This window comes from Herpailurus yagouaroundi, unplaced genomic scaffold, assembly GCF_014898765.1.
Source record: "Herpailurus yagouaroundi ecotype Mexico unplaced genomic scaffold, PumYag 530, whole genome shotgun sequence".
NCBI classification, from domain to species: Eukaryota; Metazoa; Chordata; class Mammalia; order Carnivora; family Felidae; genus Herpailurus; species Herpailurus yagouaroundi.
In genome coordinates this window covers 9,662,741-9,678,681 of record NW_024412747.1, presented here as the reverse complement: position 1 = coordinate 9,678,681, position 15,941 = coordinate 9,662,741, and the positions used below count along the sequence as shown (strand labels likewise).

General features: G+C 40.4%; 1 protein-coding gene across 3 annotated transcripts in view; it reads right to left on the bottom strand.

Annotated features, from left to right (window-relative positions):
- The window catches only part of NUP133 (nucleoporin 133), a 58,120-nt gene that overhangs the window by 15,915 nt on the left and 26,264 nt on the right, over nt 1-15,941 (bottom strand). For all 3 annotated transcript variants that reach the window (XM_040465015.1, XM_040465017.1, XM_040465016.1), the window contains exons 14-21: nt 14,638-14,732; nt 9,164-9,388; nt 6,293-6,415; nt 5,386-5,482; nt 4,455-4,706; nt 3,697-3,830; nt 999-1,157; nt 19-154 (exon numbers count right to left, since the gene is read on the bottom strand). In XM_040465015.1, the coding sequence (XP_040320949.1) occupies nt 19-154; nt 999-1,157; nt 3,697-3,830; nt 4,455-4,706; nt 5,386-5,482; nt 6,293-6,415; nt 9,164-9,388; nt 14,638-14,732 (1,221 nt within the window). The remainder of the gene's footprint in view (nt 1-18; nt 155-998; nt 1,158-3,696; nt 3,831-4,454; nt 4,707-5,385; nt 5,483-6,292; nt 6,416-9,163; nt 9,389-14,637; nt 14,733-15,941) is intronic.

Genomic DNA, 15,941 nt, shown 5'->3' with positions numbered 1-15,941 from the left:
TCAAATTCTTTCTTTTACCTTCAATTTTTTCTTGCAGTACATCCTCTGAAAAGTCTGAAGCCAACGCAGCCAATTTACTCAAGCCAAGAAGGGTTTTTTTCTTTGCAAAGTAATGTGTTTCCATGTTTGCCAGACCCAGAAGTGTTGCATGAGCCTACAACAAAACATGAAAAGTAATAAGACCCTGCGTACTAATTCAAGTTGAAATACAGGCTAATGCACGACCTAAACTTGTTTTCCCCCCTAATTTATATCAATGAAAGATCAAGTCAGTACTAGCAAACCTAAAAACTAATTGGTTCTATACACCAAGAGTAATTACACAATAAAATACCAACCAGCGACACTAATTATTGGGAAAAGAAACACGTATAAGACATTTGCTCTGTAACAATTACAGAGTCACTTCAATGACCTGTCAAGGACAAATTTTAAAATTAATTCGTGTATTGTTTTTACTCATAATTTGAACATTTTAATACTCATTGCAAATAAAGGTCAACGGTTATTTACATGTTAATACAATTTTTGTGCTTTATTTTACTCTAATAGTAGTCAAAACACAACAGGCTACATTTTTTTTGAGACATTAAAAATATGAGCAATGCCATCATAAATAAACAAGAATACTTTATTCAAATTATGTCAGAAAAAGGAGACACATGCTTAAAATAATTTCTAAATAGCATTTTAATCACTATAAACTAAACTAATTAAAACTAAAGGGGCACCTGAGTGGCTCAGTCATTTGAGCATCTGACTCCTGACTTCAACTCAGGTCATGATCCCAGGGTCATCGGATGGAGCCCCACATTGGGCTCTGTGCTGAGCATGGAGCCTGTTTGGGATTCTCTCTCTCTCTCTCTCTCTCTCTCTCTCTGAACTTCTGCCCCTCTCCCCTGCTTGTGCTCTTTCTCTATAAAATAAAAACTAGTTAAAAAAAAAAAAAAACTAAGTAAAAAACTGCCTAAACCTGCTCCATGTAACTCAATTCTTACCTTTTCTAATTCTTGGCTGTTAATTTCATGTAACCAGCTGAGATGTTCATGAGCTTGCAAAAAATTTGCCAACTCTCCATGCTGAGAAATGGGTTGAGATAATAATTTGCCTCGCTTTCCTTTCTCCAGATACCAACGGAAGAGAAAGTCTGAAAAATTCTACAAATAAAAGAGCAAAGAATCCAACAATATTTATTAATACAGTTTTAAAAAGTATATTTTTTGATAATAAAACATTAATATTTTTTTCAAAGGTCTTAGATTCCAGAACAGAGATCCTGTTTAAACATTTATTTTCTATATACTAGGATCCTCAAAAAAAAAACCCTTAACTTAGTTTAACAAAAGAGGAATGCAGATTCAGAAAGGGGATCTTGCTTAAGATCATGTAAACTCTAGATGTGCGTGGTATGGTTTGACAGCCATTAGCTATGTACAGCTGTTTAAACGTAGTTAAAATGTTAAAATTCAGTTCCTCAGTCACACTAATCACATCAGGTGCTCAACGTGCCCCATGTCCTATCTTAGAAAACACACAGGAAAGTTCTATGCAACAGTGCAGAATGAAAGATTCCCAGGGGTCAAATTCTTTTTTTAATGTTTATCCATTTTTTTTGAGAGAGAGAAAAAGAGACAGAGCATGAGCAGGGGAGGGGCAGAAAGAGAGGGAGACACAGAATCCGAAGCAGGCTCCAGGCTCTGAGCTGTCAGCATAGAACCCGATGCAGGGCTCGAACCCACGAATTGTGAGATCATGACCTGAGCCCAAGTTGGACGTTTAACTGACTGAGCCACCCAGGCGCTGCCTCCACACCTCCAGGGGTTCAATTCTGTGCCAGAAGGCCATGTGCACTGGAATGATAAACAGGATTCTAGAGAGGGTCTAAATGCCTAGCCAGTTTTCCCCACCTGATGTTTGCCGGATGCTGGGGTAGCATGGAAGGCTAGGCTGGAAGGGAAGATTAAAACGTCCTACAGTGACACAGTATTTAAGAGGTATTTCCACTAAAGGAAATTCTGCCATGAACACACCAGTCCCACAAGACTTTGAAACCAGAAATGAAATGAATGTAACAAAAGCCTCAACCAAATCTTGGCCCACCTCTGTTCTTGATGAACTGAGTGACCTACCTCTCACTTTATCTGCCTCTCAGGAGAAAAAAAAACCAAACATTATTTTCATCTTTAAGGTTCCTTTACACACAATATCCAAAATACAACAAGAAATTCGTAAGACATAATAAGCAGAAAAACATGACCAAGAAGTAGGCAAGAGAAACAAATCTGAGGATGATCAGATTTTAGAGGTAGTACAGAAGGATTTTTTAAAGAACTACTGAATGTATTAAAGAAAATAAAAGAAAGAAAAAATGGATGAAAAATGTTAACAAAGAACTAGAATCCACAAAAGAATAGAAATCATGATGGATGCAGAAATATTTACTTTAGTGCTATCGTGAAATATTAAATAAGCCATGTCAAACAATCAGGCCCTGATCAAATAAGGCAAGTTACATCCAGGCCATGAAATACCACGATACCATCAAAACATTGTGAAATATTTAATGATATCAGGACAAATGTTTGTGATTAGCAACTGGCAAAACATATTTGTCCACAATAATATGGCGTGAAAAGATTAGAACAACATAAACCAAATGTTACAAAGGGTTCTTCCTCTCTGGGTAGTGAAATTTTGAATGATTCTTAAAATCTTTCTGGTTTATAGGGGCTTTCTGAATTTTATACTATGTTCACTTTTATAGTAAGAAAAAAGTCAGTGCTTACTTGACAATCAACTAGCTTAAATTCACCTAGAAAGTGTCATAATGAAAAGTTTTTTGAAAAAATAAAAAGCATGTGGTCCACCTGGGTGGCTCAGTCGGTTAAGCATCCGACTTCGGCTCAGGTCATGATCTCATGGTTCATGAGTTCAAGCCCCGTATCAGGCTGTGTGCTGACAGCTCAGAGCCTGAAGCCTGCTTCAGATTCTGTGTCTCCTTCTCTCTCTCTGCCCCTTCTCTGCTCATGCTCTTTCTCTCTCTCTCCCTCAAAAATAAATAAACATTTAAAAAAAAAATTAGAAAAAAAAAAAAGAAGCATGATGTCAAAGAAGGAGAAAACAAATCTTTGGTGTATGGAAAACTGAGTTCTCTAAAAGCTGCAGCATCCTGTGCTCCTAAGATCTTCTTTTCAAATTTTAAAAATTCTCTCAATTTTCATATACCTAAGTACTTTTAATTATGACTGGAAATATGAATAGAAATGAAAATTTTAACTTATTCGTCAAAGGTCACAGAACCTTTCAACAATATTTGGAATCATCTGCCAATTTACAAAGAAACCTAATGCACAAATTAGTATATAAGCTAACTACAAAACGACTATATATCATCTTCCAACAAAACACCCAAGTAAGATTTGAAACGAGGGCGCCTGGGTGGCTCAGTCAGTTAAGCGTCTGACTCTTGATTTCTGCTCATGTCATGATCTCACGGTTCATGAATTCAAGCCCTGCCCGCATCAGGCTCTGCACTGACAGTTCCGAGCCTGCTTGGACTTCTCTCTCTCCTTCTCTCTCTACCCCTCTCCCCACATGTGCTCTCTCTCTCTCTCGAATAAACATAAAAAAAAAAAAGATTTGAAATGGTAAAACCTTACAACAGCATCAATTTCCTATGTCCCCAACACTCGTTACCTGATCAGCAAACTGGGTCATGTAGCGCTGGAGTCTAGTCTGGTTGTCAGTCTGCTCACACATTTGCACTAAGATATCAAAGTCACAGTACTTTTCTGCTAATGAAGCAGCCCACGGGTATTGGCCTAGTGTGACTGTAGAAATGAGAACAGATGGAAAAATTTCTGTTAGTGAAAACTTATGTGATAAAAAGTATTACTTGAAACTTTACCTTTAATTCATATTATATTCTAAAAAATAACAGAATAGAAACCTTTCCACTTACTGGCATTTAGTTTCATAATCCTTATAAACTCATTAGAGAGGCAAATTTAATCCCCTGCTTCATCACTGCCTACCCATGATGCTAGTCCCTTCCTTGGTATACTAGCAAAACGAGCTACTTCTCCTAACTCTAGCTATCAAAATAATGTGTCCTTTGCCGAACAGCCACACTGTTCCATCTGTACCCTCTAACCGCCCTCATCGTGCTCTACTGTGCAGTCGACTTATTCATGTAAAAGTCTGAGATAAGCTCTTTGAGCACAGTCTCCAGTTGTTTTTAATTTATTCATTTTCAAATCATCTTCAGAACCATCTATGGTACTCGTACCTGGAAAGGTGTGAAGACAAGGTCGAACAAATGAGCTTTGCTTTACGTTCTCGGTTACAGTTAGATTAATGATATTACACTGAATATGCTACATTAACGATTGGACTCCGTCACCCGTTCCGCCACGTCAAAGACCCATAGTCATTGCTAAATATCATGCACTTACGAAGTGGAGATAGGAGATCTGATCTTTTCTGTAGGTATTCCATTTCCAGACTGCTGTATCTTTCTTGATCACCAGATTTGTCCAGAGACTTAAGCTGGGAAACGTAACCATCCAGGAAGCAATCAATCAGTGCTACCAGCTGCTCTGTCAGAATGTTTCGGAGGTTGCTGTCTGCCTGAGGATATACCACTTTCAGGACAATCCCATGCTGGCGCACGATTACTGTTCGGATGCCCCCAGGACCACTCGTTGCTATGAAATCACATAAAGTAATATGGTAAGTATGGGTTCTACAATGGCTAGGGGAAAGACCAACTGCCTAAAAACTATCATGTCACCGCTGCTGGAAAAATAAACCAAATAGGGGTTCAGCTGACCCCTCTCTATGTCCTGCTTAAATCCCATCTTCTCTATGGAGACTTCAACACAGCCAGGTGAACATGATCCTCTCCCTTCTAAATTCCTTCAGTGCTAACTCCACTTACTTTCTTGTATTAAATCAACATTAACTATTGTCAATACCTCTAAGGCCAGGACCTCCTTCTTTGAATAACCATATGCACTAAAATCTAGTAGACAAAGGGCGCCTGGCTGGCTTAGTAGAGCATGTGACTCTTGATCTCAGGATCGTGAATTCAAGCACCACGTCAGGGGTAGAGATTAAATTTTTTTTTTTTTTTTTTAAATCTAGTGGACGCATAATAAGTATCAGTTACATAAATTACAGACAAATCTACAAATTATTCTAAGAGAATAAGGCAATTTTCACAAGAATTACTCATTCTGGAGGTGGCACTTATTTTTCATTTCACTCACAAACCCACACTAATGGAATAATACAGCTTCCAGAAACGACAGGCCATTAGAAATATATTTTGAACGACTGCTAATAATAAACCAGTACATTTGCACTCAGAGCTTGCAATCTCACCTGTCCAAGGAACATACTCAGGTTCTTGTTCTACCGGCTCTTTTCTATATAAGGAATTTCTATTCTGTCGATAATGACAGGCAGCTTGTAGCATGTCCTAGAAAAAAATGCATCAGCATATGCAGAAAGTGATGAGTCCCAGTATTTTTAAAGATAATTTGAAACATCAAAGTCTATTAATACTAAAAAAATACTCAGCTCAAGTCTGTAAGAATTACTCTTTTGGTTCTTTCTGCATTTGAAATTTGTTTTACTCCGTAACTTAACTTTAATTTTGGAAAACTTACTAACCAAAGTAGGAAAACCATTGCTATAAAGAACATTATCTAAGATTAAATGGAACATTTTAATCAATAATGTAACTATTAAGTTCTTGAGTAATTAAGACACTTAGTTACTATAACATTAATACATTTGCCATGATATATGTATCTTTCTCCAGATAAAAGGTTATTATTTTATTATAATCCAGAACCCAGCATTATAGAAACTTTTAATATGCATAAGACATTCAAAATGCTTGATAAATAAAACGACTGTACTTTTCTAAATTTTTTGAATTAAATGCTAAACACTTTTATTTTTTTTTTTATTTTTTATTTTTTAATTTTTTTTTTCAACGTTTATTTATATTTGGGACAGAGAGAGACAGAGCATGAACAGGGGAGGGGCAGAGAGAGAGGGAGACACAGAATCGGAAACAGGCTTCAGGCTCCGAGCCATCAGCCCAGAGCCCGACGCGGGGCTCGAACTCACGGACCGCAAGATCGTGACCTGGCTGAAGTCGGACGCTAATGCTAAACACTTTTAAATTACTGGCAATACAGAGTTGGAATATGGAAACTACTTTCTCTTCCAGCCACACTCTGGTCTTTGATTTGCTGAAATCTTCACCGTGGTTTTGTACCTTGAGAATACTGTTGACATTGATCACCACTTCAGCCCATTCAACAGATTCCAAAGATGTTTCCTTTAAGACCTGCTCCTCATGCTCCAGTAAACACTCGCAAATGGTGTCTACCTGCGACACCTGAGGGAGTACAGAGAAGGCAACTACTTTTAACAAAAACCATGGCGATGGGTAATAATCACAACTGCCCAGAATCTACTCAACGGGCTTTTCTCATAAAGTCATATTCTTAGCTCATTACTCAGAATAAAACAGTTGATGGCAAAAAATACATTTAAAAAGAAGTAGGGAGAGAAAATACTGTGCAAGGGATCCTTGAGCAACACAGGTTTGAAATGCGTGGGTCTGCTTACGTGTAGATGTTTTTCGATACCTTACAGTACTGTAAATTTATTTTTTCTTCTTCAGGATTTTTTTAAAAACATTTTGACTGCATGGGGGTCGGGTACCCTTAACCCTCACATTGTTCAAGGGTCAATTATATAATTTCTAACTGTTCTTTTCTAATTTTTGTCATTACTAACACACGGAGGTAACGGTGCAAAACTGTTCTTAAAGCACTGAAACCCTTGTTTCCAGTTTCAGCCCACAGTTAAACTTTCCCTACCTTACTACTTAATACACCTAGAGTTTGCATAGCATTGGGCACTCAGAGATGAGGAAAAACAGAAATCAGGTTTGCTGCCCTTAAGTATACAAACTAGTTGAAGGAGCAAGACCTATACACAAACCGTGGCCCAAACACAATCATTGTCTTTTAAACCCTGTTCTGCCTTCTCAGATGTTAGTCAAAGGCACATTAACAGCCCTAGCAAGAGACTTTTGGCTCATTTCATTTAAAAGATTAAGTGTAAGAATTTTTTTTTTAGGGTGCAATATTTACTTACTTAATTCATGTTTGTTTGCTTATTTATTTTGAGAGAGAGAGATAGAGCAAGCAGGACAGAGAGAGAATCCCAAGTAAGCTCTGCACTGCCAGGGCAGAGAGCCCGATGAGGAGCTTGAACTCACGAACTATGAGATCATGACCTGAGCTGAAATCAAGAGTCAGATGCTTAACTGACTAAGCCACCCAGGTGCCCCAAACTTAAGAATTTTTTTTAATACTGTTAACGTGAAAACGATAGGGAAAGCATATATGATATGACATATGATATGATATATATGATATGATAGCAAAAAATTATTGTCAAAACATTTGCTCAACACCTTTATGATAGGAGTTACATACTCAGCGGTCTCAAATTCTGTTCATATGCTAACCTGAAAGTCTGACCCTTAAACAGTTACCTCTGCTTTAATGGAACCCTGGGATTCAGAACTACACCCAAAGGAAGCTTAAGGCAAGTAAACGTCATAGTCTTAAACATTACCATTTCCCATATGGAGTGTTCTTTTGAAAAACCTATCACGTTTTTGGTTTTGTCCTATGCTATTCCTAACGTACTATTCCTGAATTATGTATCCAACTGATAATCCTTTCTGATTTACAAATCATTCCTTTTATTTCCAGTTATCTGGAAAATATATACTGAATTAACTAGTATGCTTTCCACTTTGATCCGAATGCAGAAAAAAGAACACGACTCTTAATTCTTTCAAATAATTTGTGAATTTTTTAAAATAAACTTTGTTTTGCTGTATAAAATTAAGTATGAACAAAGACAAAAAAAAAAGACACAAAAGTTACAACAAACACTTTGCGACAGCAACCTATATGCCTTAAGGGTCCTATCTTTTTCCCTTCAAAACCCCAACATCCTCTCAAAGCTGAGGCCTTGCGAGGCATAGGACCCATTTCCGAATTTCCTTCCTCAAATGTATTAAAACCTACTAACTGTCCTTACAATACTCCAGTCCCTCCATTCCAAAAGCCGGATGGTTCTTACAGACTAGTTCAGGATCTCAGAATTAGGTACCTGAGGCCGCTGGCCCCAATCCATGTACCCTCCTCTCCACCACGCCATCCTCCACCAGGTACTTCACGGACTTGGATCTTAAGAACACATTCTTCCCTATTCCCATCTCCTCAGAATTCCAAGACCTTTCACCTCCACCTAGACTGACCCCAACACCCAACACTCCCAACAGTTAACTTGGACAGCTCTCCAGCAGGATTTTAGGGATAGACCCCAACTCTCTGGACAAGCTCTGGCATCAGATCTAACCTCTCCCTCCCAAAAAGTACTCTTTTTCACAATGGCCAGCTGACCAGCATCTTCCTCTTTTCTCCCTCCAAAGTTTACAGCAGGTTTTTCTTTTCATTTGAAAATAAATTGATTTTAACAGCAAGGTAGATAGTAGGATCCCAGCAGGCGCCTGAGAAGAGTTTAGTGAAGGGACGGTTGGCAGAGGAAGGGGCGGCCTCCAGGGCTAGCGACAGGGAAGCCACCACTAAGCCCAGCTGTGAAGGGGCACCGGGAAGCAGCAGTTACTGGGAACGCGGAGAGCAGCCAGAGGGAAGCCGCAGTCTCTGACAGAAGGCACAGCAAACTGCAGCGGAAGCAGGGAGGGAATGAGGCTGGGGGGAGGGGGGCATGACAGAACAGAGAATAACAGTGCCTCACCTCTGTTAAAGGTAACAAGAAGCCACAGGGCAAAGGAACCCACTGGCGAAGGTGCCCTCTGAGGCAGAGTCGAGTGGATTTGGAGAGACAAAAGGAAAACACCCAGCAGACAGTAGGGAAGACTTCTTAGTCAAGTTTGCAAGCTCTGATTTGTAGGGAAAGTGACGAATAAATATGGAGTCCTATTTAAAATTTCAATGAGATTTTTTTTTTGGCCTCAAGGTTTTTCTCTGTTGGGGGCATGATCGGCCAAGGGCCCAGCTCTACAAAGCCACATTAAGGGCAAAATAACAACTCTTACTTCTCTAAAAAAGACGTCTGCGGGGGTCAGGTTGGATGGGATTTCGCAGTCCCTCTTATTTAAAGCAATCATTATTGCTGTGTTCACGAGCTCAGAGAGCCTCGAGTGGTAGTTCTTGAGAACGATGGCGGCTGATAACTTTTCGGCATGCTCACAGAGCAACAGGCGAGTTGCCATGGGCATCCCTCGAACTGCAAAAGTGCCAAGACGTCCAAATAAGCCAACCTGGTGAAACACAAACACATGTTCTTAGAAAGCATTTACAGTAACGTACAAAGTAATGCAGTCTTATCTCCCCCAGAAGCACACTGGGTACAGAGCCACTGGCCTCATCTGCCCCCAAAAACGTACCTCAGCTACCTCTCCTTTTTGCTGTTTTGAACACGAACACGAACACACACACACACACACACACACACACACACACACACCCTTCAGCCAGAGCTGTGAGCACCTATAAGAAAGGGCAGATGGTTCCTCTTCTGAGATCAGGGCCATTCCATCACTCCATCTTATTTCTTACTTATGGTTATGAAAATCATAAAATTGTTCTTTTCTACATAACTTCCCTACATTCAAGATCCTCAGGAACTAGACACTCAGCAGTTTCCATCTTCAGCACCTGATTCCCAGAACCTTAAAGCCATGGGAGGGTGGGAGAGTCTTTAATCCTTTGCACTATCTACCTCTGGTCTGCCTGATGCCTGTTTCAGGCGTTGCTAGGTTCCAGGACTTCTAAGCTTTCTCATTTGATGAAGCGTTACATCCCAACTAGGAAGCCAAGAGACATCTAAATACTGAATACTCTTCCACATTTTAAGTGTGATCTATTTCATTAACAAAGTGACTTGGTTTTTATATGCTGAGGTTTATTTTAAATAAAGTACAAAGAAAACAAAAATAAACAGTAACCCAAATCCCCAGGGAATTCCTATGGACAGAAGCGATGAATGCACATGGTTAAGAAAAAAAAAATTTTTGGGGGGTGCCTGGGTGGCTCAGTCGGTTAAGCGTCCAACTTCGGTTCAGGTCATGATCTCACGGCTTGTGAGTTTGAGCCCCGTGTCGGGCTCTGTGCTGACAGCTCAGAGCCTGGAGCCTCTTCAGATTCTGTGTCTTTCTCTCTCTCTCTGCCCCTCCCCCGCTCACACTCTGCCTCTCAAAAATAAACATTAAAAAAAATTTTTGTTGGGGCACCTGGGTGGCGCAGTCGGTTAAGCGTCCGACTTCAGCCAGGTCACGATCTCGCGGTCCGTGAGTTCGAGCCCCGCGTCGGGCTCTGGGCTGATGGCTCAGAGCCTGGAGCCTGTTTCCGATTCTGTGTCTCCCTCTCTCTCTGCCCCTCCCCTGTTCATGCTCTGTCTCTCTCTGTCCCAAAAATAAATAAACGTTGAAAAAAAAAAATTTAAAAAAAAAAAAAATTTTTGTTTTAAGAAAAGAAAAAAAATTAAGAAAAAGAAAAAAAATGTTTTTCTGAATTAGATTTATTACAACGAGCTCAAAAAAACAATGAGGAATCTACCTTTTGCTAAATGGTTTTCTGCAAATACCCCATGAGGTTAGTCTTCTTTTTTTTTTTTTAAAGTATAAAGACAGCCCTGCAGTGTGTAAAAGGAAACCCAGGGCGGAAGGCTGCTTCCCACAAAATCATTTAGGAACATCAGCAGTCAAGACAAGAAGAACAAGAGGTAATTACAGTGAAAAGCCAAAACAACTTGTGTCTTGGCAAGACTTGGTTCTGTAAACAAACTTGGTTTACAAGTACATGTCAAGGGGTGCCTGGGTGGCTCAGTCAGTTAAGCATCGGACTTCAGTTCAGGTCATGATCTCGCCGATCCGGAGTTTGAGCCCTGCGTCAGGCTCTGTGCTGACAGCTCAGAGCCTGGAGCCTGTTTCAGATTCTATGCCTCTCTCTGTCCACCCCTCCCCTGCTTACACTCTGTCTCTGTCTCTCTCTCTCTCTCAAAAATAAACATTAAAAAATGTTTTTAAAAACACAAAAACAAGCACACGTCAAGAACAAACACTCCAACATCAGCCAACTGCAAACAAAAGATAAAAGATGACATTCACGCGTCTTTTTCCTTTTTCTCTGTGTAAAAATGCTCTTTCCCTTTTTCTAAATGAGAGAAGATGGTTTCTACACTGGGAATGACCATGGAAATGCTGTGTGTCCAGGGTGCTGCCGGCACCTCTCACTGCCCGCCTCTGCGAGCAGAGAACCTGGGCAACGAGAGGATGGACAGGACCTCTCTTGGCTGGAGAACCATTTCTTGCCACTTTGCTGCCAAATTCACTCATTAAACTGCTTAAAGAAAAGCCACACCCTGACTTCTGAGAACGTACAGCAGTCATACATAAAGACACATCAACTAAGAGGACAGCACACAAGAACCCTTCCTTCAGAGAATACAACCAAAAGAGAGTGGGTGTGATAAACCAGGGCCATAAGGAAGGATAATACTGTAGGTTGGACCTCAAGGCTCTCAGGAACATTCTCTACCATCCCAAATGAATAGCAAAGTCAGGAAAGAGGGCGTGAGGCTCTAACCCATGGAAGAGAACAATACAAAGTATTTAACAAAGGGTTCTCTTCCCAACACGCTCCTCCCCTCGAGGCTCAACTAACAGCGCAGGTGTGGGTCACCACTCCGGAAATCTCTCCACCACACTGTCCACGGTGAAAGCAGAGAGCCTGACTTGCACATGGTTAGGAAACTTAATAGCGTGGAGAGGTACAAGTCCCCCGCCCATTCCCTACTGGACCTGCAGTTGTTTCCTTCATATCTTTATATGCTTTTGTGGCATTTCTACACTGGAAGACATTTTGGTTTCTGTAACACAAAGGAGTCACATTATATATGTTGTTCAGCACCTTGTTTTGCTTTTTAGTTTTTTTTAAATGTTTGTTTATTTTTGAGAGACACACACAAGAGTACAAGTGGGGAGGGGCAGACAGAGAGGGAGACACAGAATCCGAAGCAGGCTCCCGGCTCTGAGCTGTCGGTACAGAGCCCGACGTGGGGCTCAAACCCACGAATGGGGAGATCGTGACGTGAGCTGAAGTCGGACGCTTAACCAACCGAGCCACCCAGGGGCCCCTGTACCTTGTTTTGATGGCATCTTATTTTTCACAACACACTTAGATATTCATTTTTTTTCTTTTTACCCATTATTTTTAGTGACCATGGAACAGGTCACTGAATCAATCTGTCTTAATTTATTCAACCTGCTCACCTGGCTATTTTAAAATAAGAGTCCCATTGTCCTTTCTGATTTGAATTCCCTTCTTGGCTCCCTCACAAATACCGCAAATGTAGTTTTTACATGAGGGCGTTCTGCTCGTCTGCTTCTACTTGCCTCAGTGCGGCAGCACGGCCAGTGAAGTGGTAACGACACAGTAACGTCACTCAAGCCACACAGCAAAGAGGAGCACATTAACTCCCCGCTTCTAAGGTTCTCTGTACTATGTGTGAGGATAGTTTCCTCAACACCGGAAACCCAGAGGCAAAGATACTGTCCTGAGGCCCGGATACTAATTCTCCTCCCCTTTGGAATGAGATATGGCCTTGTTGGTGTTGAATCTGGCCCGAGGAGGAGAGCCTTATGTTCAGAATTATTTCCTTAGATACAAGTATCTGGTTACACGTTTTTCCTGATTATTAATATAAATTAATAATAAGCGTTAATAAGGTAACAAGTATAAACACATAGCCGGAATGGGATTTTTAGATCCAGCTAGACACTACCTTGCAATGCACACTGCTTCCAAGAGCGCAGTGACTCCAGCAGGAGTCTGAAGCCCAGGAAGGCTGTGCCAAAAGAGGCGGTAACTGCTCCTGCCCCCTGGCTCCCTCCCCCTCTGATCAGTCAGTGTGTCCTCGGTGTGGCATCTTAAGGCATGAACTCCTTCCATCCCAGTATGACACCTTCCTGCCACGTGACCGCCACTCCTCCCGTCAAGAGGTACAATCCACTTCTCAATCCTTTTCATCTGGGCTGGCCTGGTGACTTGCTTTGACCAATGTCACTTTGGTGGAAGTAACACGATGTGACATCTAAGGTAAGACCTGAGCAAGACCACAGCTTCTAAGTTCATCCCCGGTGAGTGCTGCCCCGAGACCACAGGAAGCCAGTCCAGACGAAAGGAGGACTGGAGACTAAGTGGAGAAGAACCAAGTGGCCCAACTGACGGCCAATTGTCCGTCAGGCGAGAGAAGCCTGGGGACCTTCCAGCCCAGCCTACCCTAAATGCAGTTCAAGGAGCGGTACCGGCCAAAATCAACAGAAATGTCGCCCAGGTACCCTAAAGAACTGTTTTAATCCACCACATGTTGAGGATTTGGGGGTGGTTTGTTAGGTACTAACAGTTAACTCATAGTTAATTAGTATACTTGACTAAACAATTATATCAGGAGAAAATGTTGTATTTTCCCCATTAATCTGCAGTCCACCTAAACCCCTAAAAAAAAGAGAGAGAGAGAGAGAGAGAGAGACAGAGAGAGAGAGCGACTTAAATGGAGTTCTCTTGCCAAGACAATAAAAGTAGTCAGGAGCCAAACCATGCATTATAATGAAGCAGAATGTGGAATTAAGAACAATCAAGCTATTTCTGGAATCATAAGAGAGCCACTCTCCACCAAATGGTGATTTAAATTTAAGTTAATTAAAATTAAATTAAAAACAAATGTAGTTCCTCAGTTGTATCAGTCATATTTCAAGTGCTCGGCAGCTGCCTGTGACTAGTGACTACAGAAGACCACAGGTACAGAACATTCCCGTCACCACAGGAAGTTCTACTGAGACAGCATCAGAATCTCTTTAATGTCCAGGCATTACTGATTTTGGAAAAAGTAAGCAAAAGTGGGATTGAACTTCTTCATGTGGATATGTAATATGCGTGGAAGCCACTACTGATCAACAAAGCAGAGGTGGATGATTCTGCCTAACAATTCTGTCTAGCAGCAAATTTTAATATTCTGATTTTAGACCCAATATAAACGGGAATACTCCTGAAAGAAAACACTTTAAACAGGGAACTGATTCTAATGGCACTTCAAAATTAAAAGCCCATGTATCAAAATCTGTCATCACCTTAATATGGTTCACTCTTTTTAACAACACAAAGTCAATTCGTGAAAACCTAAGTTTACATAAAAGCACACAACAGATCGGAATGAAAAGCGGGACATCACAGAAAGTGATAAGAAAAACTGAAACATTTCTGCTGAAAGACACTATTTTTCTTCTTTTCACCCTGTTTTCAATGCACTATTTATACTTGAATACCTTGCCCCCGTCACCCCCACCAGCCCTGGAATTACTTACTTTTAAGTCAGCAAAGAAAATGAGAACACTGGTCATGTCCCCACCCAATGAAACATCTCACAATAAGCAAGGATCTCCCATTGCCTTAGAGCTGACAAAAGACACGGGGTCCTGGCCATCCCTGTTCACAGCGACTAGATGCTTACTTGGTGAATAAAGTCCATAAGGAAAGAATGGGCTTTCATTTTGTCTTCTAGCTGGTGAAGAATAATCAGCGATGTATTGCTAAACCCAGGTGCTTCTGTTGAAACACAATAACAAAATTTAAACACATAATATACTGGGTTTACAATAACTACTGCTATTAAAATAAAATCTATACAAAATAAACTTATACAAAATCTATACAAAATAAAACCAAAAAAAAATCTATACAAAAGGAAACCACCAACCTTTCAATGCAATCATTTGTAACATTACCCAAGAATTTAAAAAATTTAGAGGGAAATTTTGGGAGTTTGATACATTTCATAGTGTATTTATTCAAAACACAAAAACATTAAGCTAACAATAGCTTAATCATTTATATCATTCTAAGCTTGACAGATCAAAATAAAGTCAAAGAAAAAAGGTAAGCAGTGACGTTTCCTTCCTAAACCTCTAGTAAGGCTTAGCAAACTTGCTAAGTAAGAAATAAGGGAGAGAAATGGAGGTTTGGACAGTTTGCTGGGACGCTGCAGTAGAAGTCTAAGAGGGACAGTCCCCCAGGGCAGGGAGGAAAACCCTGGACCGAATGTCAAGACACGCCCACTCCTATACACTGAGATTTGCTCAATGCAGCTCTTAGGAAAATGTATACCTTCTATTAGGCAAATACAGCGATTATGCCAGAATTATCATTTAATTTGGGGGCTAACAAGCAGGTGTCAAAGGGGCACCTGCGTGGCTCAGTCGGTTAAGTGTCCAACTTCAGGTCAGGTCACGATCTGGCAGTTCGTGAGTCTGAGCCCCGCATCAGGCTCTGCACTGACAGAGTGAAGCCTGCTCGGAATTCTCTCTCTCTCTGCCCCTGTCCTGCTTGCGCACGCTCTTTCAAAATAAATGAATAAACTTTAAAAAATATATACGTATATATAAAAAAAATATATATATACAAAACATACATATACATGTATATATATATATATATACACACATATATACGTATATATACACATACACACACACACAGATGCCAAATGCTTACCTATGCTACCAATTTTTTAGAAATAAAATGTGAGAGGAAGCTAAGTAGGGCTAATCTGCTTCAGGTAGAACAAGCAAGATTTGCTCCAATATTCCTTCAGTTTTTATTAGGCAGATCTGTTCTGAGCCCTTTCCAAAATCTACTGTAAGGTAAATTACAACCTTTTAAAACATAATAAATAACCGATTTAAAAACTAAAAAAGACATGCTTCAAGAGATGCTTAAAAAAGGAACCAGAATATTCTCAAAACAGATCACTCATAA